At 54.8% G+C, this 27,706-nt stretch overlaps 1 protein-coding gene across 9 annotated transcripts in view; it reads left to right on the top strand.

The window, feature by feature from the left end:
* FRMD8 (FERM domain containing 8) overlaps positions 1 to 26,931 on the top strand; it is a 37,596-nt gene extending 10,665 nt beyond the window's left edge. For 2 of the 9 annotated variants that reach the window (XM_053899460.1, XM_053899459.1), the window contains 5 exons: positions 340 to 463; positions 1,406 to 1,549; positions 5,462 to 5,666; positions 7,029 to 7,137; positions 8,871 to 10,717. In XM_053899460.1, the coding sequence (XP_053755435.1) occupies positions 340 to 463; positions 1,406 to 1,549; positions 5,462 to 5,666; positions 7,029 to 7,137; positions 8,871 to 8,970 (682 nt within the window). In that variant the 3' untranslated portion in view covers positions 8,971 to 10,717. Of the gene's footprint in view, positions 1 to 339; positions 464 to 1,405; positions 1,550 to 5,053; positions 5,252 to 5,461; positions 5,667 to 7,028; positions 7,138 to 8,870; positions 10,718 to 19,288; positions 19,496 to 19,921; positions 20,346 to 21,108 lie in introns of those variants that run through there. The other 7 variants (XM_019414962.2, XM_019414963.2, XR_008421095.1 and 4 more) reach the window with 6 other exon arrangements.
* The last annotated feature ends 775 nt before the right edge of the window (positions 26,932 to 27,706 follow it).

The following is a 27,706-nucleotide window of genomic DNA, read 5'->3' as shown; positions in this document are numbered from 1 at the left end:
AGACGTAGCCTCCTCTGTCCCACCCCCAGGTTCACACTCTTCTCTCCGTCTGAGGTGCCTGCCCTTCTCTGTGACGCTTCTCTCCTCCCCCTGCCTGTTCAAGCCCTCCTGTCCTGCATGGCCAGTGCAGATGCCACCACCCCCAGGAAGCCTCCCTCCCACCCCCTCTCTGTTTCTCCCTCCCCAGGGGCAGGTTTCCATTTAACCGTCGGTCACCAAAATGGCTTAAACTTCTCATATGCCCAGGGCAGGGCCTGGCCAGAGCATTGAGGAGGGTGACCCCGGACGGTCTGTTCCTGGTGCGGGAGGTGACCGGCTAATGGCAGTTCCCCTTCCCAGGTGTGCCTTCTTCCATGGTGAGGTTGACAAGCCGGCCCAGGGCTTTTTGCACCGGGGCGGGCGAAAGCCGGTGGTGGTGGCCATCAGTCTGGAGGGCGTGCATGTCATCGACAGCAGGGAGAAGGTACCTCCAGCTTCTCCAGGGTGGGACCTGGGTTGGGGGAGCAGGGAGCCTCACTGGAGAGGGCACGGGGTGCTCACGCGGGCCTTCCTGCTTCTCGCGGGCTGGTGGTTGGCCCGGAGGCAGACTGGATGGCCTGTGTGGCTTCCCTCCCCCTCGGACGGTCCCTGGGGCTTCCAGTGTCACCCTGGGAGCTTCCTTGGGGTCTGCTCTAGGTCAGCTTTTCTGTCAGCACGCTAGGCAGGAGGGCAGCTAAGGAAAGGGGAGGCTGGGGCTGGGATTAAAGCCTCTGGGTGGAGGGGGTCTGGCCTGGCCTGGCCACTCTGCCGGACCAATGGCTGGAGACTAGCTATTGGTTTTCCAGAAAAGCCTCATGACTAGAAGCCCTCTCCGGCTGCCAGAGTCGGGCTTCTTCCCCTGTATTTGGCATAGGCTGTCGGTTGGTTCCCTGCGTAGATGGTGGTGTCGGCATCCTGCCCTGTGGGGCAGTTTCTCTGCACTTGGGCCAGAGTCTGTCCTAAGCCAGCAGAAAAGTTTTGGGTGACTTACCCCCAGAGAGAGATCCCAGCCCCTCCTGGGCACCTGTGCCCAAGTATGCTGGGCCCAGAGCCCAGCTCGGCCTGCTGAGACGCTACCCAGCTGATCTCATGGAAAAGCCCCCTACCCCCCACCCCTTCCCCCACGTGACTGCCCCAACTGTCAGGGGCTTGACCGGCTGGTGAGTAGTGCCATGGGTCAGGGGCTCTCAGCCTCCCCAGACCACAACCCCCTTTGAGGGTTTGATGAAAGTGGGGACTCCTCCGAGAAACTCATACAGGAATTTAGACTCAGCCTTGGGGATAAATAGCCTGGCCAGGCATCCCCTCCTGGTGTCACGTGAGCAGGCTGGGGTGGGGGAATGGACTCGGCTCCGAGAATCCAAGCTCTGTGTCTCCTGCTGGCCAGCACGTCCTGCTGGGCCTGCGTTTCCAGGAGCTGTCGTGGGACCACACCTCTCCCGAGGAGGAGGAGTCTGTCCTGTGGCTAGAGTTCGATGGGGACAACGAGGGCACCCCGGTCAACAGGCTGCTCAAGATCTACTCCAAGCAGGTAGTGGGCATTGCCTGCACGGGGGGTGAGGTCGGGGTGGGGTAGCCTGGGCTCAAGGGGTCCCAGGCTACTGGAGGCTCCGGGCTGGCTGACAAGGAGGCGAGAGGGCTGCCGAGCGCCTGGGGACCAGGGGAGCTGACGTCAGCTGAGCCAGAGCCACTCTTGCGAGTCAGAGGCCCGGTTTGCAGATGCCACGCTGGGCTTGTGGCTGTGTGACCAGCCGGCACTGGCTCCAGTCCTCGAGGCCCCCTGGGAGTTGGGTGCTCTCAGAGGAGAAGTGGGCGTGGCGGGGCGAAGGCCCCTCGGCACCTTTGTTTCACTCTGTGCACACGGCCCTCATCCCTGCACCTCCCTGCTGCGAGCCCAGTGGCCTCTGCCTTGCCACCCCCAGTACACAGATGGCTGTCCTCCGTCCCCGGCTCAGCTTGACTGTGAACTCTTGGCCACTCCTGTCCCCTGCAGTGGCTCCTCTGACCCCCTGGCCTATAGCATCACAAAGTCTTCCCTCTCGCGGCTTTGCATACACGACTGTCCCCACTTCTGCTGATGATTCTGTCATTTTTACATCACTAGGCTAGACCCCTTTTCAAAGTAAATGTGTTATTGTATCATCTGTAGAGAAAAGTTACCAAATCCTAAGTGTATGGCTCAACGGGTTTTCTGAAAATAAACCCACATAACACCTTTCAGATTGCGAAAAAGAACCAGGACCCCAGGACACCCCTCGAGCCTCCTCCCAGCAAGGGCCCCCCCATCCTGACTTGTTTCACCCTCGAGTCTTTCTGCCTGTTTTTGAACCTTCTGGCACAGGCTCCCTCAGTTTGTTCTCTTCTGTCTGGTTTCTTCTGCTCAGTGGTGTGTTTGTGAGCTCTGTCCCCCCTGCAGGTGGCAGTGGCTTGATCTTTTGGAGAGGCTCTCCGATGTCCCATCGTCCACGTTCCCCAGCCTTGACTTTCCCACCCATTGCTGACGGACACTTGGATTTCCCGTTTGGGACTGTTGCCAGCAACGCTGTCGTGATCACTGTCATGCGTGTGCTTTGTGCGCATACGTGGGCGTCCCCCTGGGAGTGGGATGGCTGGGCCCCCAGGTCAGCACACGCTCACTTGAGGAGACACTGCCAAGCCGTCCACAGCCGTCACGCAGATGTGTGCCTGCCGCTCCCTGTCCCTCCATTTCAAGTTAATTTTTTACATGAAGTGTGATGTATAGGTCAACATTCTCTCTCTCTCTCTCTCTCTCTCTCTCTCTCTCTCTTTTTTTTTCTTTTTGTTCCAGCATTATCTGTTGAAAAGACTACCCTGTCTTCATTGAATTGCCCTGTGTCTCTGTTGAAATTCAGTTGGCCAAGTGTGTGTGGGTCTATTTCTAGATTGTCTGTTCTGTGCCCTTGATCTATGTGTTTGTCTTTCACTAATAATCCCACTGTACTGATGACTGAAACTTAATAGTAAACTTGAAATCGGGTAGTATGATTTCTAGGACTTTGTTCTTTTCCAAAATTGTTTTTGACTATCCCAGTTCCTTTGCATTTCCATATAAATTTCAGGAAAAGCTTGTTGATTGTTTCCCTTCCTCCCCCCAAAAAAGTCTTCTGAGATTTAGATTAAGATTCCATTGAATGTGTAGATTAATTTTGGAGAGAATTAACATCCTAAATCTTCCAGGCCAATAATTTCTACATCTCCCTTTATTTGGCTTTGATTTCTTTTCACTAATATTTTATAGTTGTCAGCATAGAGATATTGTACATCTTTTATTATATTTATCCTTAAGGTTGTCTTTTTTTTTTTCTTTCTTTCTCTTTCTTTCTTTCTTTCTTTCCTTGGTGCTACCCTAGATGGTACTTTTTTATTTATTTTTATTTATTTGTTTTTTTGGAACATAAAAAAATTTCTTCTTCTCTCACGTAACATTATAGGTAGGCAGTCCAGATCTGTTATTGTGAACTCAGAGTCCTTTAACTTTGTTTCTCCACCACGCATATTCTCTTCTCTTAAATTTACCTCATGGTCCAGGATGACTGCTTCAACTCCAGCTATCACATCTACATGCTCCACAACAGGAAGAAGAAAAAGGGAGAGGCAAACATCCCCTCTTTAAATATCAATTTTCGGTTCATTGTGGTATGTAGAAGTTGATTTGGAGGCACCTGGGTACCTAGGTTGAGCATCTGTCTGACCCTTGATTTCAGTTTAGGTCATGATCCCAGGGTTGTGGAATCGAGCCCCACATCGGGCGCTGCTGAGCTTAGAGCCTGCTTAAGATCCTCTCTCTCTCCCTCTGCCCCTTTCCTGTGCTCACTCTTTCTCTAAAAGAAAAAAAAAAAAAAAGAAATACAATTGATTGTGTTATCTACACACTCATATATCCTGCGACTTTGTTAAATTCACTCGCTGGTTTTAATAGTTTTGTTGCAGATTCTTTGGGGTTTCCTCTGTAGACAGTCATGTCATGTTTAATAGGGGCGGTTGTATTCTGACCCTCCAGTGTGTGTGCCTCTGTTTGTCTTGACTGATTCCACTCCTGGACTTCCAGTACAGTGTTGAGTAGGTGTGAGCAGACATCCTGGCTTGCTCCTGACCTTGGGCGGGAGTATGTTTGGTCTTGCTCGAAATACGTATGGTGTTAGCTGCAGGTTTTTCACAGACACCCCCATCTGGTCGAGGAAGGCTATTAGGTCGAGGAAGGCTAATAGTCCCTTCTGTTACTGGTCAGGCTTTATCCTGAATGGATATTAATTTGGTCAGATGTGGGGTCGTTTTAATGGCAGGCTCCCTGGACCTCAGAAGCATCACGCTGTGATTGAGGTTCTGTTCCAGGGAACTTTGAGGGCTTCCCTGTTGTGCTTACAGCCCCGTGTCCTCTATCCCCACTGGCTGCCCTCCCACTCACCAGCCAATCTTTGCATGAGAAAAGGAGGCAGGCGTGGAGAATGGATGCCGGCTTTTCCTTCTGAGCCGAGGCAGCGGTTCCTGCCCTGCCCCCCTCCCCAGGGCGGGGTGTGTTGCTCCGGGGAGGCCTCTGGCTGCACCGTGCGGGCACAGGTGCCAGGCCGCTGTTCTGTCAGCGGGGGGCCATCCCCTTGGCCCCTGACCCCCAACCCCTTGTGGGTGCTCTTCTTGGGAGCACGAGGCAGGCATTCGGTCCTCCTCGGTCCCTGCTGTGTCCCACTGCCTATAGTAGACCTCGCACGGGGCAGGCACTCGGTGAGGGTGTTGTCTAACCGAGGGACTGCACCCGCTGACGGCTGGCTGTCTGTGGACCCATCAGACCCCTGGCGTCCCCATCACATGGTGTCTGTTCTGTGCTCACTGACACCTGGTCTCTTCACCTTTTATGTCAAGGTGCGTTATATTTAAAATTGGTTGAGAAGGTGTCGCCTTTGAAGAACGTGCTCAGAGGGCGTCCCCCACCCTCAGCCCTGTGACCTGACCACCGCCGCCTTCCTCATGGGCCTGCAGGTTCTTCTCTCCGACAACTCCCTCCGTTCCTTCCACCCAGGACGCCCTGCCTGAGCCCTCTTCCTGCCTTCCTTATCGTCTCCGCGCAGCTGAGTTTCTTTCCCATCTGGCCTGACTGCTGCCACCCATGGCACTCGGCCTTCCTGCCTAGAATGCTCTTTCTCGCCCAGCCCACCTCCCAGACCTGAGACAGGGACCCCTACTCATCCTCCAGGACTGACCTCCGAAGTCACCCCAGGTGGATGCCTCCCCTGTCCCTCTGCCCACAGAGCACCTGACCCCCCCTTCCTTTATTATGTAAATGGTGTTTGTTTCCGCATCGGCCTCCCCCAGCAGAAGGCAGGGGCCCGTCCACCTTATCCGTCTCGCCCTGCAGAGTGTGGGAAGGCCGTGTCCTGGGCCACGGCTCACCGCCCAGGCCTCAGGGTGGCCCCTTTCTCCCCCCCAGGCTGAGCTGATGAGCGGCCTCATCGAGTACTGCATTGAGCTGAACCAGACTTCAGAGCTCGCCGCCCCCCAGGAGACTGTGTCCGGCCCGCCCTCGGCCGCCAGCTCCCTGCCATCTTCTGCTCAGCGCCCGCAGCTGCAGAGGCAGGGCAGCGTGGTGTGCAGCCGCCTCCAGCATCTCTCCACCATCGACTACGTGGAGGAAGGTGAGCATGCGCACGCGTACACGACGTGCACACGCACACACGACACGCGCGTGCACATGCACATATGCGCGCCACGGGGAGCCCCTGGGAGCCCCGGGGACAGCGAGGTAGGGTCCAGTTGCCAGGGACCTAAACGGGAGAAGGAGTGAAGCTGGGTGAGGGTCGCATCTTGTGAGCTCTGTGATTGGGAATGGGGGCCTCTGGGGCCCTGGCGGGAGAGTCCTTTTCTGGCCCTGTCACTGTTGCGTCCACAGATGTTCCCTGCAGCAGTGTCCAGATGTGACAAACTAGAAGTGACCGATGTTGGTTAGTTCGGTGTGGGGACAGAAACAAGGGGGCCACATCCAGTAGAATCAGGGCAGCTGGTAAAAAAGAGGGCTGAGTGCAGGGTGATGTCCCAGTCCGGGCCCTGGAGCAGACAGAGGATGTTTATAAGGAAACTGGGGAAGTCCCGAAGTATGTCGTTCAGTTCATCATATCGTACTGGGGTTTATGTTTTAGTTTTGGCAAATGTGAGACGGCGACGGAGGACGCCAGCCTCAGGAGAAGCCAGATGAGGGCAAATGGGAACTCTTTGTATGATTATCGTTGCAACTTCTCGATAAATCTGGTTTTATTCCAAAATAAGAAGATTTTAAACGCAATAACAAAGATCTACGTTTAAATGGCAAGATGTCGGGGTGCCTGGGTGGCTCAGTCAGTTGAGCATCCAACTTCAGCTCAGGTCACGATCTTACGACTTGTGGGTTTGAGCCCCACATCAGGCTCTGTGCTGACAGCTCAGAGCCTGGAGCCTGCTTCGGTTTGTGTCTCCCTCTCTCTCTCTCTGCCCCTCCCCTGCTCACATTCTGCCTCTCTCTCTCTCTCTCAAAAATTAAACGTTAAAAAAATTTTAATAAATGGCAAGATGTTCACAAAATAAGACCAAGTAATAAAAATCAGGTAATAGGACAGCCCACGTAAGACTGCATCCGTGTGCAGGAGGAGGGGGATGTGCCAGCCCTGGTGGTGAATTGTTGTAACTTTTGCTTTTTCTTTGTGTGTCTTTGCAGTATTTACATATTTTATGACAGCCACATCATTTTTTAAAAACTTTTTTGAAGGTTATTTATTTTTGAGAGAGCAAGCGCAGGAGGGGCAGAGAGAAAGGGAGAAAGAGAGAATCCCAAGCAGGCTCTGTACTGTCAGTGCAGAGCCCAATGCGGGGCTTGAACTCACAAACTGTGAGATGGTGACCTGAGCCAAAACCAAGAGTCGGACGCTTGATTGACTGAGCCACCCAGGCACCCCTACATTTTTTACGGGAAGCATGTCGTTTTTTTTTAATTTGTATTTTTTTTTTTTTTTTTTTGAGAGAAACAGAGAATGAGTGGGGGAGGGGCAAAGAGAGAGGGAGAGGCAGAATCCGAAGCAGGCTCCAGGCTCCGAGCTGTCAGCACAGAACCCGACGCGGGGCTCGAACTCACAAATGGTGAGATCATGACCTGAGCCGAAGTTGGACACTTAACTGATGAGCCACCCGGGTGCCCCAAGCACGTCATCTTTTATAATCAGAAACAGCAAAATAATTTTTCAATAACGTAACTGTTTCCCCCATTGTAGTCTTCCTTGGAATGGCCAGCAGGCACTGTCACCCAGCTCCCTGGTGTGGGACATGACCGTTATCTCCAGTTGTGAGCCACTACAAACAATGTAGCTGTGGCTAAATCCTTGCTTAGAATCCAAACCGATTCCTTGGGACAAATTCCTAGAGACGGCGTTGCGGTATCAGACCGCGTGCCCGCTTGCGCCCCTCCCAGTAGACAGCGCGCACGGGCCTCCACCCCCTCTCTGTCACACCGAAAGAGACCTTTTTGGGTTGGTATTTGAATATCGGTGAAGTTGGACCGTTTTTATGTGCTTGGATTATTGTTCATTTCTGTTGTCTATTTTTCTTTCGTTGCTTGATTTTTTTTTTAGTTAGCATCGTATGTTAATGTGGTATGTTTGTTAATAATTAACGAGCCAATACTGACACAGTATTATTATTAAAACCTTTCTTTTTTTTTTTAATGTGTATTTATTTTTGACAGAGAGAGAGAGAAAGAGACAGAACATGAACGGGGGAGGGTCAGAGAGAGAGGAAGACACAGAATCTGAAACAGGCTCCAGGCTCTGAGCTGTCAGCACAGAGCCCGACATGGGGCTCGAACTCACAAATGCGAGATCATGACCTGAGCTGAAGTCGGACGCTCAACCGACTGAGCCACCCAGGCGCCCCTAAAGTCCTTCATTCTAACCTAGTGTCCCTTTTCAAGGTGGCAGGATCCCATCCAAGACACTACACTACACTTAGCTTCGTGTCTCTGTAGGCACCTCTGGGCTGTGGTAGCTTCTCAGATTTTCCTTGTTTTTGATGACGTTGACAGTTTTGAGGAGGACTCTGTGGGGATATTGTAGGATGCCGTGTTATTGGAATTTGCCTGATGTTTTCCTCGTGATTAGGCAGGAGCTGTGGGCTGGGGAGGGAGATCACAGAGGTAAAAAGTGCCATTTTTATCACATCACATCAAAGGTGCATTATCAACATGACTTGTGACAGTTGGTGTTGACCTTGGTCACCTGGCCTGAAATTCTAACTTGTAAGAATTCTTTCTGTCTTGTCGAGGTTCACCTCGAACCAGTTGTCTGTGTTGTAGGTGTTTTGTTTCTTTGGTCTGTTCTTTTGTTTATTTTTGAGAGAGAGAGAGAGAGCAAGAGCGCAAGCAGAGGAGTGGCAGAGAGGGGGACAGAGGATCCGAAGCAGGGTCCGCACTGACAGCAGAGAGCCTGATGCGGGGCTCGAACTCACGAACCGTGAGATCAACCCGAGCTGAGGTCGAACGTTAACCGACTGAGCCACCCAGGGGCCCCTCTTTGGTCTGTTCTTGAACTGGGTTTAACAAAAGCTCCTCAGACAGCACAGCTGGCCCAGCATCAAATGAAAACCCGAAACGGCCTCCGATTTGCAAGGCTGGCCGCACTCCCCGCCCTCCCCATCGTGGGCAGAAGAGCTGGGGTCCGGGACTGAGGCTCAGACAGTTGGTGGATGCGGTGAGGGGGACTGGGTCTGCACCGGCTCTGGAAGGAGCCAGGCCCTGGAGCCGGAATCCAGCCTCCCGGGGGGCGCGGACCAGCCCACCCCGGGGAGCCCTCCCTCAGCGCGGTCCTCTTGTTCCTTGATAGGTCAGCAGATCAAGCGGGTGAAACCGAAGCGCACCACGTCCTTCTTCAGCCGGCAGCTGTCTGTGGGCCAGGGGAGCTACACCGTGGTGCAGCCCGCTGACAGCCTGGAGCAGGGCTGAGGGCAGCGGCGCCAGGCGGGGGGGCGGCACCCGGAGGCCCCCTGGGGCCTGGCCGAGGGCCCTTCTCCCCGAGGGGCGGGACCAGGCTGCGGCTCTGGCGTCGGGCAAGAGGGCCACCTCGAGCGGGAGGAAGTGGCTTCTGTGCCTGGGATGGGACGCGGGCTGCACGGAGCTGGCGGGGGGCTCCTGCAGGGTCTTTTTTGGACTTCCCCTGGACTCGGCCCCACTTCCGTCTCAGGAGCATCTGAGGAGGCTCTGGCCGCCTCCCCCCAGCCAGGGACTTGTCTTCGTGCCCCTCTCGAGATGGACAGTGTCCCCTGCTCTGAAGTCCTCAGTGGCGGCTCTGATGGCAGGTGGCCGAAGAATAGGGTTCGGGACCTGTAGATCCAGTGTGTGTCTTTGGTCTCTTCCCTGGACTTTGGTGACCACATCCCTGCATTCCTTCTGCCGCACCCCCCCCACCCCCCCACCCCCCCGCCCCGCAACCTGCTGCCAGTCTGGGCATGGCTCTTTGGGCGGGAAGGGGCCCTCGTGCATTGAACCACAGGAGGAACAGAGAAGGTGAGGCCCCTCACCCATACCCTCCCTTGCCAGATGAAACTAGAGGGAGCCAGGCAGGGCCTGGCTCAGGGGGCATTCTGTGCCCCTCACTCAGGCCCCTTGTGCCAGGACACCCTCTGACCGGAAGGAAAATGCCTTTTTGCCAGCCTTTGGTGACAACGCTGTGCCGGGAGGTGGCCGTCCTGTGACCAACACGCCGCCAGACCCACACTTCACACTTGGACAGGCTCCCAACCACCCTGGGCTTCAGGGTTTGGTTTTGCTCCTTTTTCATCTGCTTTAGTTCTGCGAAGCCTGTGACCTCTGGGGGCAACTTGAGAGAATGCTCCCGCCAACCTCAGAGCTACTGGCTTTCCTTCAAGACGGCGCCATGGTGTCCATCCGCGTGACCCTTTGGGGTGGCCTGTGTGCGAGGATGTCCCGTGCGAGCTGGTCTCATCTTTGCAGGGACATTGTAGGGAGGCTGGATGTGGCACTGGGTGTGGCTTTTCCCCTGCCTCACGTTCCTGTCTTCTCCCAGAGGAGCCAGGCTAGCAGAGGGCCTTCCCAGCCCCTCGGCTCCTCCGTGGAGGCTCCATGGCTCTCACGGCGCTTGCTGGGACTTCCCGCGGGGAAGAGGCAGGCCCAGCGGAGCACTGGGCTCGGCCTTGTTCTCCCCTCCCCTGGAGAGCCTGGGCAGAGGAAACGTGAACTTGGCTCCAGGGGTGGAGCCCACTCACTTCCTCTTCCTTTTGGTGACTTTTGCACACTCCAGATGTTCTGAGGGGGGCTTGCCTCCGGCAGTAGGGACTTGTGTCGCTTGTTATAATAAATAGGTATCCGAGCCTTCTGGAATGTCCCAGCCAGAGAACATCTTATCTCCCCTCCTGGAATCACTGGACCTGAGTGGCTGCCCGGCAGCCCGGCACGCAGCCATCTGGTTATCTCTTCCCACTCGCTGTTTTGACCCAGGTGAATGTTTATCTGCTGGTCTGGCTGCGAGGGGCGGGTGTGGACCCATTACTTGTTTTTACTGTTCGGCCTCTCTGCTGTTCTCTGAGCATCCCTTGTGACGTGACCTTTTCTGCCTGGCCTTTGGGACAAAGCAGTATTTCACCAAGTGCCCTTTGAATATTCTCATTCTTTTGTATCATGTGACTTATTAATAATAAATGAATTTCCAGCAAACTCTGGGTGGTTCACGTTATGAAACAACAGGAGTGTGTTAAGTACAGCCTGCGAGTTGATTATAGGCTGCATGTTTGCTTTTTATTAAATACGTGTCAAGGTATGCAGCTCTCTGGGCTGCAGAGTGGAATTCGATGGAGAACCCAGAGTGAGGTTTTCCAGTGTTGGTGGCTGGCCAGGGACTCCCAGGGTAAGAAGGTCCAGGAGGGGTTTGGTGGTTCATGGTGGGAGCCAAGGGGGTAGGTCTGCAGGGAGGCAGGGGAACGAAGCACCGATGGTGAGCAGGCCTTTGTCCCCTGTCCCTCATGGCCTAAGCCATACTGCCATGGCCTGTCAGACCCCTGCCCTCCCGCTCCTCTTCACACCTCGGGGTTGGGGCTGAGGGCACGGTCTGGACACCAGTGCCTAGCCGAGAGGCCAGAGAACCCAGGAGGTTTTTGGGGTGATTTTTGTGCCCACCCCGAGGATGCCTCGTGCCCCAGGCCTCGCCAGGAAGTGGTTTGTTTGCCACAGATCCTGTCGTGGGCGCCCACGGGCTTTGGCCCCGGAGGGTGAGCACCGTGTGGGGTTTGGAGTTCACACCTGAGCGGGTTGGGAGCCAGAAGGAGCAAGTCACGTGTCTCTGTGGCCGTGAGGTCCTGGGACTAGGGCCCCTCCCCTATCCCGCCTTCCTCCGTGAGGCCCGCCATCTGGCAAGGGCAGCACGATGCACGATTGTGGGCACTTCCGGGAGCCTCCACTCCCTGCCCTTTAAGAAGGCCATCATAATAGTACCCGTCTCAGAGGGTTGTTGGGGTGCCTGAGGGTCTGGCGATGACTAGGCACTTGATGGGTGTTAGCTATTTTCGTCTCTACAAGTCACACGTCTGGACACCGGCAGGGAGAACAGGATCCACCCGAGAGGCCAGGGCCTGCCGACAGCGCGGACACCCCCACTCTGGTGGACGAGGGGGTACCAACGGCCTGGAGCCTGGCCCGCCTGGAGCCCCTTCCTCTTTCCCGGGCCCGTCAGCCCTCGCCACCTGTATTCGTTTCCTGCGGCCGCTGTGACAAATGGGCATAACCTTAGTGGCTGAAAACCACACACATTCATCACCTCACGGTTCTGTAGCCCGAAGTCCGAAATGAGTCTCACTGGACTAAGGTCAAGGTATCGACAGGGCCTCATTGCTTCTGGGGCTTCTAGGGGAGAAGCCGTTTTCCTTGCCTTTTGCAGCTTCTAGAGGCAGCCTGCTCTCCTTGCCTGGTGGCCCCTTCCTTCCTCCATGCGGGGTCCTCACATCTCTCTCTTCTCCCCTCACAAGGTCTAGGGGCCCGTGTGATCACACCGAGCCAGTGTGGACAATCCGGGTTCATCTCCCTGTCAACAGCCGCTGACTAGCACCTGGCACCCCTCTTTGCCACATAACCTAACACTCGCAGGCTCTGGGGACCGGGACACAGACATCTTGGAGGGACCTTATTCTGCCTGCCGCACCGCCCCTCCCGCCACAGCCCTGCACCACTTCGTGCTCCGGGCCCGCCACGTCTGCCTCCTCTGCCGTCTCCGACCAGGCCTCGTCCCACACCCTGCACCGGTGGCCTGGCGAGCAGCAGCGGCTGCCTGTCCGTGGGCAGGCTCAAGCTGACTGGGGGACCCCCTTCCAGGACCACCGCCAGTTCTCCAGCTGGTTCACGGGCCTAAGTTCAGAATATGCCCCCCCCCCCCCGCCCCCCGGAGCCGCATACCGCTTCAGCCATCAGCGGGCTGGCCCTCACAGAAGGGCCTCTGTGCTCCCTCTGTAGCCACCGCGCACGACAGCAGGAGAGGACGCTGTCCACCCTACGCTATGTGTCCCCCTCCACCCCCGGGCCGGCTGACCCTTACAAACCGCCCCCTGTGACCTATACGGGACCCGGCCAGAGGAGAGGGAGAGGGTGGCTGCCGGGGAGGCCTTTCCATGCTCTGAGGGCTCGGCTCCGAGCCTGTGATCCCAATTCCAGGCACCCTTGAGATGACCAAAGAGGGGCCCGGGGAGGGAGCCCAGCTGAGAACCAGATCCCCTTGGGGAGCGCGGCTCTGCCTGGCAAGGCGGCTGCCGGAAGTTCCCCTGGAAGTCAGCTTCCCGGTCTGGGAGGCGCTCTGCCCCCTTTTTTTCCACTCAGGCATCTGCCCACACTGTGTAGTGCTCTCCCTCTGTGTCCCCCATGGGTCTTGGGTTACGCATCCCCCTGAGGTGGCACCAGCCCAAGTCCCTGCTCCGAGCAGGGGGCCAGCAACACCTGACTGGATGGTGAGGACGGCAACATGAACAGCAGGGCCTCTGCTGCGTCCTTCCACCCTCCCACCCCCCTACCGCCCCCCACCTCTCCCCTCCATCCCAGATCTTCTGCACACAGATGAGGGCCTGCCCAGAGCCTGCCATCTGGAATGAATGAAGGCCAAGCGTCAGGGCCCTCCCTCCTAAGGCTCTGAGAGGGCCTATCAGCGTGTTCAGGGGTTTTGTAAAATATGCAGAAGTAGGATTTAAAGATTATTTTTCTGAAGGGACCTTCAGAAACTAAAACTAAAACCTAAACTTCATAAGCTATAGTCCACACAAATCCTAGATTGGTCTCTGCCCACCCAGAGATACTGGCCCCACTTGCTTTTAAACTTTTTTTGTTTGGGGGGCACCTGAGTGGCTCAGTCAGTTAAGCGTCTGACTTCGGCTCACGTCGTGATCTCGTGGTTCATGAGTTCAAGCCCCGTTTTGGGCTGTGTGCTGACAGCTCAGAGCCTGGAGCCTGCTTCGGATTCCGTGTCTCCCTCTGTCTCTCTGCCCCTCCCCAGCTCACGCTCTGTCTCTCTCACAAAAATAAATAAACTTTAAAAAAATTTGTTTAACTAAATAAATAAAGCTTTTGTTTTTATTTTGAAAGAGAGAGCGTGCACGCAAGTGGGAGCGGGGCAGAGAAAGAAGGAGAGAGAATCCCAAACAGGCTCTACGCTGTCAGCGCAGAGCCTGACGCGGGTCTCAAACTCGTGAACTGTGAGATCAGGACCTGAGCTGAAATCAAGAGCCAGATGCTTAACCCACAGCCACCCAGGTGCCCCTCCACTTGTTTTTAGAACATACCCCACCATCTCCCCACCCGGGGGGCTTGGCTCGGCACTCTTTAACCCCCTCCCCACCTTGGCTTCTCAACAACCCCCCCCACCCCCACCACCCCCCCCCCCCCCCCCCCCGCCCAGCCCACATTCCCTTCACCCAAGCTTCTCACCCTGGACAGGTGACTTCCCCCGGGATCAGATCTTTCTCCCTGGGAAGGCCAAGACCCCATTCGTTGTCTGACTCCTCCTCCCTGCTGTGCAGCCTTAGGCAAATTATATCACCTTTCTGGGCCTCCATTTCCTCACCTCTAAAATGGGGACGGTAGCAATACCTACTCCTCCCCTTCGTGGGGGAGGTATGATGCCTGTCTAATGGTTTCTTCCCACGCCCAAGGGCAGAGCACTGTGTTTTGCACACCTCTGCAAATGAGAGGCAGGCACCTGTTTGCAGAGGCAGGAGAGGGGGTGGCAGAGTCAGGATCCCCCACCATTGTGAGGCCGGAAGTCCTCTCCGTGAGCCCCAGTTTCTTCCTCCGTGAAGTGAGGATGATCACCCCTCCTTTATGAGGTTGTGGGTGACGTTGGGTAACAGATGTGAAACCACCTGGAACCCGCGTGGCTGTATCTTTATGTGATTTTGTCAGGCTCGTCCATTCACTCATCCCTGAGGACGGACCGCGTTCCAGAAGTCATTTTCATGCATCTCTCTTCCACCTGCCTCAAGTTCCTGGGGCTGTCATAACAAACTGCCCCAAGCTGGTGGGCTTCAAACAATAGAAATTTATGGTCTCACAGTTCTGGAAGCCAGAAGTCCGAAACCAGGAGGTCAGCAGGGCCATGCTCCCTCTGAAAGCCGCAGAGGAATCCTTCCTTCCCCTTCCTAGCTTCCGGTGCTTTTCTGGCAATCCTTGGCTTGCGCCGCATAAACCCAATCCCTGCCTTCGTCACATGGCTCCTCCCTGCGTGTGTCTGTCTTCCTGTCGCCGTCTTCTTAAAAGGCCACCGGTCATGTCGGGTTAGGGGCACGCCTTCTGCCACGTCATCTTAACTCAGTACATCCGCAACAACCCTGTTTCCAACTGAGGTCACATTCTGAGGTCCCAAGAGTTAGGACTTGAACACATCTTTTTGCAGGGGACCCAATTCAACCTATGACACCACCCTAATAGATTACTGTCTTGGTCTCCTTGGGTGGGGCTTTTCAGTGCATCGAAGTTTGTTATTTTAAAGTGTATTGGGGCACCTGGGTGGCTCAGTCAGTTGGGCGTCCAACTTTGGCCCAGGTCATGATCCCCGTGCTTTGTGGGTTCGAGCCCCTCCTCGGGCTCTGCGCTGACAGGCTCGGAGCCTAGAGTCTGCTTGGGATTCTGTGTCTCCCTCTCTCTCTGCCCCTCCCCCACTCTGTCTCTCTGTCTCCCAAAATAAATAAACATTTAAAAAAAATGATAAAGTTTATTTATTTGAGAGAAAAAGAGCATGAGCACACAGTAGTGGGGGTGGGGGGGGTGTGGCAGGGAGAGAAGGGGAGAGAGAATCCCAAGCAGGCTCCAAGCTGTCAGCGCAGAGCCCGATGTGGGGCTCATGCTCACGAACTGTGAGATCATGACTTGAGCCGAAATCAGGAGTTGGACACTTAACCGACTGAGCCACCCAGGTGCCCCAAAGTTTGTTTTTAAAATACCAGCAATAGAGCCTGCTTGGGATTCTCTCCTCTGTCTCTCTCTCTCTCTCTCTGCCCCTATCCATGCTTTCGTGCTCTCTCTCAAAATAAACAACTAAACATTTTTAAAAAATAATAAAATACGGGATCCCTGGGTAGCTCAGTCGGTTCAGCGTCTGACTTCGGCTCAGGTCATGACCTCGCGGTTCATAGGTTCAAGCCCTTGCGTCGGGCTCTGTGCTGACAGCTTGGAGCCTGGAGCCTCAGATTCTGTGTCTCCCTCTCTCTCTGCCTCTCTCCTGCTTGTGTTCTGTCTCTCTCTCAAAAGTAAATAAAACCATTAAAAAAAATTTTTACAGTAATAATAAAATACCAGCTGCCCTTGGGTTGCCCTAGTGGCTTATGTTTACCAGCCTAGCACACACAGCCTGGCTCAGCCAGCACCCGGCTCCAGAGGTCCCCAGACCAGAAGAGGCCCATGGCGGTCAGTGCAGGGATACCGGGCCATCAGGGCCCCCAGACCCCCTAACTCTTCAGAACTCGAACAGCAGAGGTCCCTGGAACAGTCTACACAGGCAATCCCTTCTGAGGCCGGGGCAGTCCCGGGTCATTCTCCACCACTTACAGCATCCGGGACCCTTGGGCAGGCCTTCCCAATCTCGGCCTCTCAGCGGGTCGGGCACGGGCGGCTCCTGCCTCAACCGCAGCGCCTCAGATCCGGCCACAGGGGGAGGGCTTGGCGCTTCGTGCTGCTGCAGCCAGCGGTGGGGCAGCGTGGGGAGACACCCACAGGAGGCCAGGAGCCACACTGGATTCAGAATACGGCAGAGCAACCGGGCAAGGTTGCACGCTCAGTCTGAGAAGCCAAGGCCTCAAGGCACACACATAGAGCTGGCAAGGGGAGGTCTGCAGTGACCGTGACAGGGAACACTTCTAGACGCCCCTGCAAAAGCAGTTGAGAGAATTAGTGACTGAGTTGCCCAAAGGGTGTCAGCTCGGAGTCCAGTCGGCTTTGCAGGGGACACGGGGGATGGGAACACAGATGACCAGGAATATGAGCCACTTTGCACCTGACCGATGAGCTGGCCGGCCACACCCAGACAGGGGGAGACAAAGGAAACAGACAACAGATAGGGAGGGGGGTCTCGGTGATCAGAGAAGCCTTCCTAGAGGAGAGGGCCTGAGAGATTCCATAAAATAGAGAAAAATGGAGCACAGTGAGAGGGTACAGGCACAGAGCAGGGGGAGCCGCGCCGAGCCTGGCTGTGACCTTGAGCCTGAAAGACACTGCCAGCCCTAAGCCAAGGGAAGTGGGAGACTTCATGGCAGATTCTCACTGCTCCTCCTTCTCCCAGGCAAGGAGGACATTTTAGAGCCGCCTGACACTTTCTCCCTGTCCAGATCAGGTCCACACTTCAGAGAATGCAGGCGGATTACCCCAATGTCACCCAGAACAGGATGGCAGGGTTGGGCCTGGGTCAGGACTTAAGTTTGAAGCAGCAAGTTGCATGCCCCAAGGTTGGCTGCCTTTTTTTTGTCCCCATCAGGTGGACACTGAGGCAGTGGGAAGGGCGGGGTACGCAGAGTTGGGGAGAGCCTGCCTGCAGGTCCAGATATAGCCAGAAGGGGGCAGCTGAGCCCGCCCTTTGCTCCTCCAGCTCCTCCAGCGGGGCTGCAGAGGCAGTGAGCCGGCATTTCCTGCCCAGATCCCTGGAACCTGGAACCCGGGGCAGAATCTCCCCCGGCAGGGGAGGAGGGGAGGGGTCCGGTCTGGTGCTGCATTCGTTCCCCCCCCCCACCCGCCCCGCAACCCCTTTCAGGGCAGTGGCCCTGGCTCCTGACCACCACCACCGTCCCACAGTCCCTGATAGGGGGGCCTGGAGCTCCAAGGGCACTGATTGGTGAGGGGACCCACATTTTCCAAAGATCAGGATCCGCATCCTGCAAACAGATTCTGCTTTGGAATTTTTTTGTTTGTTTTTCTGTAGAGTGACAACCGAGTCAAAATATTTAACACCAGGGCTACGTGGGGAAATCCAGGGGGTGGGGTGGGCACACCCTGGGCCAGTCATCTCCGTCCTGCTCTGCCCAGTGCCCACAAGAGCTGACTGTTCCCGGCCCCTGCCCCACAGGCCCCCACCCCCTGCCCAGCTGTCTCTCAGCACCTGCCTCCCCCACCCATACTGAGCCCGCCAACTATTTTTAAACTACTTGTCATGAATACAGTTTGCAAGAGGATAATAATAGTCCCAGCTCTTTCTCAGGGTTCCTGTGTCCCCTGCCTATTCGACCTTGGCATTTGGTGGAAGGGGTTGTAGTAATCACTGATATTCTAGGCCAGTGAGAGCACAGGCCTCCCTCACGGTGTCAAGGTCAGCAGCCTCCAGGGGCCAGGGGTACCACTCAGAGGGTTTCTCCAGTGCCTACACAAGTCCTGGTGCCAGGCACGTTTTGCTCCCAGATGCCACTGGGGGATTGGGGGGGAGGGGGCATGGGGTCAGATCAGAAAAGGCTCCTTTAGAGGTTCACAGACAGTTTAAATGACCAGTGCTCTGGTGGAGTCACTCTATGGACAAGACGAGGCTCGGGCCTGAGGACAGGGACCCTAGCTAGCAGCAGGGACCCTAGTGGAAGTGGGAGGCTCGGCAGTGGGGGCTGCAGGCAGCCTGGAGAAGGTAGAGGGCTTCTTGGGGGCTATGCAAACCTAGGGGTGTGGGGTAGTAGGATGTCAGCACCCCCAGCTCCCTGCCCAGAGACACTGTCACCAGGATTCCTGGTGGGTGGGGCTTGGGGAGAGGCTGGCAAGGTGGGTACAGGCCAAAGGGTGGGGCCTAGGAAAGCTGGGACTTGCTCAGTCAGCAACAGGGGGAACTGAGGAGGTCTGGGGGCCACTGGTGGGGCACAGCAGTGGTCAAATGAGACAAGGCTTGTGGGTCAGGGTCCCTAGTTCCACAGGACTTCCCTCTGCTGGGGACTGAGAAGTGACGACACAGGTGCTCAGCATGGGGGTAAGGAGGCAGGCGGGTCTGGTGAGCGCTTAAGGGGCAGCGGCTTTAGGACATAGGGAGGTGACCACGAGCCAGTGACTGAGTTGGCAGGAGAAGGGAAGGCCGGGCTCCGGGCAGAAGGTCAGCTTGGGCAAGACTCAGGAAAGGCAGGGGTAGTCAGTAGGGCCGGGGCACCAACGGCCTGACGCCCAGGGGTATCAGGTGCATGTGGCAGTGGGTCCAGGAGATCCAGATGCAAAGGACCGACACTATCCAAGTTGCGGCCTGGAGGCCTGGCCAAAGCGTGAAGCCTGGCCTTAGGAGGGGAGAGCCTCAGGAAAGAGCATCAGGGCTGAGAGCCCACAGGCTCCGTGCACCAACGAGAGATAAGAGTTAAATGTGGAAGGAACCCTCTCCTAATCTCTCCTGCTCCCCCTCTCCTCTGGCCGCCTGCCCTTTGGTCCAGGCAGGGTAAAAAAAAAATGTAGGATGAAATGTAGGTTAGGTCCGTCTCCTCCCCTGCCTTACAAACCAGCCTATGGGGAGTCTGTACCCCAACACTCTCTCCCTCAAATGCCTTCTGCCAGCTCCAGCAGAGACAGACTTCCCTAGTTCCCTTAGCTGGCCCCAGGCATTCAGGGTGAGCTGCTGGGCCCCAGTCCACACGGAGCAGCCCCTGGCCCTTCCTCCTGGTCTCTTGACCTGGGAGTCCAAGTTGGACAGGCTCCCAAATCCGGGCCTGCCATTGAATTTGTGGGGCTGCTGCTGACCTGGGCACTCATTTCCTTCCTTCAGTCTGCCAGTATCGCAAATATTTGTCAAGAGCCTCACAGTGGACAGAATGACCTTTACGGAACACAGGCTGCTTTTGTTAACACATTTCACCGAGGTCCACTGCGTGCCAGGGACTGCGGGGTCGGGGCGATCCAGCGGAGGGCGGAACAGAAACCCCTGCCCCAGGAGCCCAAGTCCCAGGGGTGCACAGGACCCACTGAGAAGGTGACCTCTGGGCAGAGGCCTCAAGCAGCTGAGGGACTGCTGGGCCAGATGGCCACCAGGTGAAGAGCCTTCTGGGCAGGACAATCCGGGTCAGAATTATGAAGTGGGAACGAGGAAAGACTAGCTGGGAGAAGTTAAGAGTGTGCCCAGGGCTACACTGTGAGACGGGGCCCAGCTTCCTGCCGGGGCAGGAGAGGCCAATGGGGGCTGAGCGGGGAGTGGGGGTGGGGCAGGATGTTGTTCCAGCACCGGCTGCCGTGAGGCAAGGCGAGGCCAGGCCGGGCAGGAAGGGCTCCCAGCCACCACTGGGTGACTGTGCAGTTTCCTTTGCCAGGCTCTGAGACAAGGGGCCTTATGGCTCAGAGGGAAAAGGCCCCAGTCAAGGGTTTCCTGTAAGTAGAGAGCCAAGGTGACCCGTGAGGTCACAGCTCCGCAACTGGACCTGTGGGCAATGGAGTCAGGGTTCTGGCACATTCTCTAGTAGCACCCCTTTCTCACCCTTCTCCTCTCCCTTTCCCGGGAGCTCCTGCAGGAAATCTCCTGGGTCCTTTCCTGGGCTGGTGTGTGTTTGGAAACAGAGCTGAGCTGGCTTCAGAATAAGAGAGGAAGGCGGCCATGACCGGAGAAAGGACTTGGAACCCAGGCCCTGACCCTGAGAAATCGAGATGTTGCCCAAGGGGCCCTTTCCTGTCCTCCTTCCCCCCCCCCCCCCCCCAACCCTGAGCTCCTCAGTGGGCGGCCCAGGAAGGAGAAAGCTTCAGCCGCCTGCCTGCTCGGGTGGGGTGGACCCATCACCAGCCCCACCCAGGGATCCAAGTTTCTCTGTTTACGACTGTTTTCCTGGAACAGCTTGTTTTGATCCAGAGAAATCTGCTGACACACTGCCTGCTCTCCTCCCTCTGGGTGGAGGTATTTTTAGCCTTATTTGTTGAAAAAAAAAAGGCAGAACCCAAGCCCCACATTTGTCCACCTCACTGTGAGACTACCTCCCCCCCCGCCCCACCCCCCACACAGGACAGAGATGTCCCTGTATGGCTTTCTACTGTTAAAAAACAAAATTCAACTGAGCAAGTTTAACGACCTAACTGGCTGGATTCAACGATTCAACGAGTTAGGCAGCATCCCATCTGATCCACAGAAAGGAACTCGAGGGAGCTGGGCAAAATAGAAGGGTTTTACAGGCCGAGATACCGTGTGACAAGGGCGTATTAGCGAAAGGAAATGGATTGTTTCAAGCAAGATCACCTTCCTTTGGGGGGAGAGCAAGGCAAGGCAGACTACCTCACTAGGGCTGATCTGGACATTCCTGATTGGTCTGAAGCTGCGGTTAAGTTAGGCATTAAATCTTGGTGGGGCTTAGCACACATGACTCCATTTTAGCTGGGTCGTTTATTTATTTATTTATTTTTTTTAATTTTTTTTTTTAATGTTTATTTATTTTTGAGACAGAGAGAGACAGAGCATGAATGGGGGAGGGTCAGAGAGAGGGAGACACAGAATCTGAAACAGGCTCCAGGCTCTGAGCTGTCAGCACAGAGCCCAACACGGGGCTCGAACTCACGGACTGCAAGATCATGACCTGAGCTGAAGTCAGACGTTTAACCGACTGAGCCACCCAGGCGCCCCTGGGTCGTTTATTTTTAACACTGTCTTCCTCTCCACCCTCCTCAAGGACATTCCTTTCCCAAACAAAACCGGCTGTGTGGAACCGGAGGCCCGGAGAGCTTCTACACGAGGATCCTCTGAAACTGCCATTTCGTCCTTGAAAATAAAGCGGGTGGACAGAGCAGCTCCAGACACGAGGGCACAAAGAACGGCCTTATGTCCTTTTGCGATGGCGAATCCTGAGCCTCGTGGAACCCAAATGCTTTGTGTTGCTAATTCCCCCTACTCCTACCTTTCTGAAAAATAAAATCTAAAGACGTTTGTTTCTGGGATTTGGGAATCCGTGTGAATGAGAGCGATTCTTAGACCAGAGGTGGAGAAAAGCAAGCTAAGATTTCAGGCTGGGCCCAGGAAGCAACGACACAGCAGTGACTACCACCTCTCAGGCACCTTGTAGATAAATAAAGGGCTGACCCCACAGCCTGGTACTGTGACGCAGCAGGAAAGGAATCTGCTTGGTATTATTCACACTGTACAGCTTTCTAAAACATTCTGACTGGCAATTCTCTCTTCCCACGCTCTTCTCTCAGGCCGAGTCTCTCCAATCGACCCCTGGAAATGTTGCCAGGACAAGACTGCGGGGGCAGATCTCGACGAAAGGTGAGCTGCCAGAATCTTTCCCGGGCAGAGGAGATCGGCTAAGCAGCCATTGGGGAACAAGCCTGGGCTTGCCACAAACTCAGTCATCAATGCTGACGGTCACATGAGAGTCATGAGTTTTGCAAGAACCACAAGGAGGGGCCGATCTGCAGATGCCATCTCACTGAGGCTGGGGAAGAAATCTTCCCCAGTTTCCTCCCAGTTGCCAAAGGAGGCTGTCTCAGGGAATGTTTTGTTTGGGGCGCGGGTGGTTACCCTGGGAGGAGGCTTTCCGGGACAGAGTCGGTCTAAGGAGCCATCCTCGCTTGTGGTTAACCTGACCACACAGTCCTCCTTCCACTCTATATACTTCAGGGGGCAAGGTCTGAACGGAGGGTACAGGAGGTCTCGAGCTGTGATTCTCCCTCACCCTGGCAACGAGATACCACCCGTCCCTTGCAAAAGCCTGACCCAGCGCTCAGGCCTGGGTCCGCCTGGCCTTGGCAGAGGGGATCATAAGTCCAGCGGGTTCTTTTGCCTCTGCTCTAGAAGACCCACGTCGGAGGCCTGCTCTATGTGGGCAGCCAGCAGGCAGTGACCCCAAGCCATCCAACGGGCTCCCTGGGCCCCATCGCAGGCTGCAAACTACCCTGGATAAATGCAGTTTTTTCCCCAAAGTCTCCCTTCTTCCCCGCCTCCCAATCCAGAAGTAAAACGGGCTGAATTATCTGCATCCTTTTGGTCTTACAGCCACGCAGTTGTATACTGTTTTCTGCACTGACAAGATTTTGATTTCATCATTTGGCAATTACTGATTTCCCCTTAATGCATTATGAAAAATCATTCAGTAGCCCATCCCAGGCGTGGTTTTCTTATGGAACACCTCAAACCGTCAGGCCCCCGGGGACAAAATAACAAAGCCGTAACACATTCCCTACAAGCCACCACGCAGGAACATCACGGGGCATTAACGTTTTAATCAACTTGCCCCCCAACCATTCCTAACACAACGACCCCACGGCGCGGTTTCTCAACCAGAGATGCTACAGGCGCAGCTCCGCGTGCGCTTCTGCCAGGCACGGCTGGTCGCCAACATGCGGACAGCCCCCCGCACCCCTTAGAAATGTCCCGAGTTCGGCCGCCCGGGGCCTCCGGCCGCCCCGCCCCCACCCGCGCGCCTCGGCGCTGACGTCACCGGCGCTCACGCGGCCGAGCCGCCGCCCGAGGAGTCACGCGGCGGCGCTCCGCCGCCACCGCCCGAGGTGATGCGCCCTCTGCAGAGATCCCTCCGCGGCCGCCTGGAATTTTCCAGGCGCTCTGCCGGCCCTTCTTTCGGGCTTATGCGCGGCGGGGCGACCTAAGAAGACCCGGCGTTTGCTTTGGCCCCCTCGGGAATGCGGCCCCAGCCCGCCAACCCGCCCCCACTGCCCGGTCTTTCAGGGAACGGTGTTCCTACTCCCTCGTCCTCCGAAGAGAAAAAGGGGACTCTCCCCCGCGGAATCCTCTTCCCAAATATGACCTTGAAATCTATCTTCCGTGTCACGAGGCACTGCTAAAGGGGAGGCGGGGACAACTGAGGAATCCAGGTGGTGGACGCCCCGGGAGACCGAGACCCGCCTCCGAGTCGTCTCCCTGGGCAAGGTCAGGGAGGGACTTTTTTCCCCTCGCGTGGCGGTGGAGGAATCGTCCCGTTGAGCCGTGCCCCGAGTGATGCGGCCCGGGGCTATAAAAGCAAAAGTTGTGGCCTGTCCATCAGGAGTTAGCGACAGGGAGGGCCGCGGGCTTGGCTGTAGTTGTGGGGGAGGAAGTGGCCAGCTCAGGGTCTCAGGGGGCAGATGGGGGAGATGACAGGCTTAGATGAGACTCAAGGGGGTTGGGGTAGGAGAATAAGAAAGGTTAAAGAGGAAACGAGATCTTGGGGAACCTATGGTGGGGAGAGCTGCGTTGAAGGTCCCCGCAGTGACCCAGGGGAGCACAGCCCTTTAGCCCTGGCTGTCGCTTCCTTCTGGAGAACGGGAACTTGGCCTCTAGGAGGGCACCGCTCCTGCGTGGGCCGAGCGAGCCCCGTGCCCTGGTTTGTGTGGGAGGAGGAAAGAAGTTAGAAGCAGGAGGAGAACAGGATCTCAACGCCCTTACTGGAGAGGAAGCGGAATTGGGCATTTGGCTCCCAGAGAATGATCAGGAAGGAAGGCAGTGGGGTGCAGGGCCCCAGGAGGGCTGGGAGGGCAGACCTCGAACTCGTCAATGTCAGCAGCCCCCTTTTTTTTCAGAGGGTTGTGAACCCGCGTGGGGATGAGGCCTGGTCTTGTGGATACTGAACTTAGCTTCGCGGGCCTGACAGCTCTGGCCCAGGGTGGTATGTAATTTTGGTTCGGCCTGGGACAGGGTCCAGGCCATGCCCAGCCTGGTGAAACCCAGGTCTGGGTGTGAGGTCAGACCCTTTGTCGGAGGTAAGGGTGGTCTCAGGAGTGACTGAGGAGGTAGGGTGCCATCGAAGCGGTTACTGGTGTGGCGCCTGACGCCTGACAGGCTGGGGCTGCTGAGGCAGGATATTTGTGTGTCTGGGGACAAAATTGACCCAAGCTTTATTTTCCAGGTGGCAGTGCTCCCCTTTGGACTTTTCCTCTAGGTTCCGTGCTAACTTCTTCTGTGAGCTCACTCTGCCCTTCCTCCTCCCTTTAACTCTCTCGAGGTTATCCATTCGTTTAAAACATTGCTTCTGGTAACCTGGTAAGCCTGGGAAAGTTGGCAACGGCCTTGAGAAGTTCGGTTATGTCGGTAATCGTGGAGGAGGAGAGGCACGCCCTGCTGAGACTCGGGGTGGGGTGGGGTGGTCTTGCCTGCCTGCGGAGAGGGTGGGGACGGAATGTGTACCCTTGGGTGGGCCTGCAGCTATGGCACCAGCTGAAAGTTACGAAATGCCTCATGGACCATGGTTTGTTACTATAGTGTTCATCGTGGTCATCAGATGGCACCAGGAGAAATGGAGCCCATGGCCAGTGTGAGTCGTAGCAGTGCAGGAGGGGAGACCCTGAAGGAGAGAGCCCGCCTAAGTTGATGTCTGCAGATTGAATTTCCAGAGGCTTAGGAGGTGGAAGTTTCTCCAGTGTCCTGTTTCCAGGCCTTGCTCAGGAAGCCCTGTATGCAGGAGGCCACCCATTTAAGGTTTTCAGATGAGCTCGCGAGGGGGCAATCATTCAAAGTCCAAAGCAGATGCATCGGGCCATCAGCAGATCTGTTGCTTTGAATGTTTGATCCCGGAGCACCAACCCCCAGGCACCCCTCCTTTTCCGGGGCGGAGGTTTTCAGATGCCGCGTCTTCTAAATTGAGCCTTCGGTCTTTGCTAGTTCTGTGCTACGAACATTGCTTCAAGAAGATTCTTAAGCTGTAGGACGTTGTAACGTGCCACAACGCAGAGTCGTGCCTTGTAGATGAATCTTGCGGATGGAGCCCGGTGACTCGTTCGCCTACCCACGCGCCTGCCTGCCTGCACATTGGTTGGAGGAATTAGTGTGATGGTCTAACCTGTGTCTGGGGAAAGTGTTCACGTTTGAAACGCCTTGAGCAAATACTTAAATGAAGCCTACTGGCAAACCGAAGGGGGTGGGGGTGTGGGGGGGTCGTTGTGTTATGCTACAGTCCCGGGGTGGGTACAAGTTGGTTGTGGCCAAATTCTGTTAGAAATGGCAGGTCTTTGGGCATTCTGATTGCATCACAGATGACTGAGGGAAATGGTTGGGGGGCTACCAGTGATCTTTGATGCTTCTATATATTTTTTCATGTGGATTTTGCTTGATTTCATTTGAAAGTAAACTTCAAATGGGAGGACCCAACTGAGGTGAGGGTTGGGGGGGGGGGCACACCTTGGCATTGGTTCTGGCAGGGGTGACAGTTGGAGTGGTACACGTTGGCATTGGTACTGGGAGGGGTGGGGGTGAGGAAAGGGAGAGGGTTGGGTTGATACCGTAAATGTTGCAGAGGGTAGGGGTGGTAGGGAATGGGGGTTGGAAGGGAATTCTGGCAAAAAGGGTAAAATTCTGGGGAAGGTAATCGACTCACAGAGAAAGAAGATACTAGTTAACGCTACTAAATTGTTAGTGCTAGTTACATTGTCTCTCAGAAAGCACAAAAGATTGCTTCAAAACTTTAGAAAGAAGCTAAAATTGTTTTGCCTTGCTGCAAGGTGGGAAAGAGGGAAGACAGCTGAACATGAGTACAAGTCCCATGAAAGCTGGGTGGCAGGAGTCCCCATCGGCAGAGTGCTCACCAGCCTTTGCTGCTCCATGAGCTTTTTCAGTGGTTTATATGAAGGTGTGCGGGTGTTGGGGAGCTGTAAGTCTTAGGACTTTAAATGTGCACATTGTGAGCTTTTAAAGTATTGAAGTTTAAAATGTTGGTGTGCACTTGAGATTAGATGTACTCTTTGGGGTTTGGAACATTGCTATTTACTGAGATGTTGTGGTTGAAAATTCTGAGCAAAGTGAACGTGCAATGATAGGAATTTTATGTCTCAAACACATGTCTTGTCTTTGTGGTCCGTGTTAATAGCAGTAAAAATTTTTGCCATTAGTGTTTGTAACAGAATAACCTTTTTATGGTCACTGTAAAATTACTGTGATATATAGTAGCAAACAATCCATGTAGCCTTGCAAAGGTTGAGTGAATCGATTCTATCTTTAGTTTGAACATTTGTGCTTTTCAGATTGATCCAGTACTGGAGCAACTCTCAGCCAAAATCAGTTTGGGGAATAGGCAGAATGGTGGCCGGGGGAGCGGGGAGCCTTTACTAGATGTGGTCTGTTTTTAAAAATTCAGGGAAAGACAAGAAAACCGTTTATGATTACGTGTTTCTGAGCTGCATCCAGGGAGTTGGTAAAGTAATACCAGTAGCTCTTTCTCCTGTGCCTCTAACCTTAGATTTCACTAAAAATTTAAGATCCCCAATACCTTTTGCTTCTGGGATTTTTGTCTTATGGGTTCTTTTTTAATGTTTAAAAATATGTTGGAATCGTTCAGCTTTTCATCATGACTTGGGTATGATGTAATTCCTGTCCTCAGAATTTATGAGTCATGCGCGTATGGGGAAATGTGTTTGTTATGCTGTTGTGAAATGGAAGCTGTTACACTGGGTGGTTAAAGTACTTTTGTGTTGCTCTGTGCTGAGAACTAGTCTTCTGTTGCATCGTGTACATGATTACTAATCGTTTTCTTTACAGCACAAATAAAGGTTTGAGTTCTAAAACTCTTTAATTTGTATTGCTATCTTATGTTTTTCGACCTTTATCTTTTCTGTAAACAAGTTATCTTGATAATGACGTTGGATGTATCATCTTCTTATAGATTGAGGCCTAGATTTGCTGTTCAGTAGCTTTAAATAATTGAGGTCACTTAGTGGAGTGTGTAGTAACTTCAAATAAAACAAGTATGTCCTCAATGGTCTGCAGCCTGGTGGACAGGAATGGGGGCTCAGCTCACCGTAGGGAGTGTCTAATGGTCGTGCAAACTGATGCTGAACCACCCAGCCGGTGAAGGTCAGTGTCAAGGTCCTGGGCGAGTACTTTAATATCCTGGAACTTTAACTGGTTAGATTTCCAAATGGTATCATTGGAAAGGGGACCTATCATTCCCTTTGCTGAAGGGAGACCGTCTGAAGAATACAACAGACGCGTGTTCTGTGTTTTCTGTACTTGTGGTTTGGGGGAGCTGGAATGTATTTTGGACTCGAATCTAAACACAATTCTCATCTTTAGTACCAAAGACTTTGGTTTGGCTTTATTGGTAAGTGACATGAGTTTGGGCTCGATTGTGCACCTGCTCTGCGGAGCAGGCCAAGGTTAAACAGAGAGTGTGAGCAGAAGCTCTTGGAATCCATAGTTCGTCTCATGTGTCTAAATTGACTCTGTCCTGGGTGGGGAAGTGGCAGGAGGCTCATCCTGGGAGCAAAGTCCTCACGCTGCTGTTGTGTATTTACTCTTGGGCCCAAAGGTTTTGCCTCGCAGGAGGCAAAACTTTGGGCTCAGGATAG

Source organism: Panthera pardus, unplaced genomic scaffold (assembly GCF_024362965.1).
Source record: "Panthera pardus isolate Hobbes unplaced genomic scaffold, ASM2436296v1 HiC_scaffold_12, whole genome shotgun sequence".
Classification (NCBI taxonomy): domain Eukaryota; kingdom Metazoa; phylum Chordata; class Mammalia; order Carnivora; family Felidae; genus Panthera; species Panthera pardus.
The sequence above is the reverse complement of the archived record's forward strand: the minus strand, read 5'-3'. Positions and strand labels throughout refer to the sequence as shown.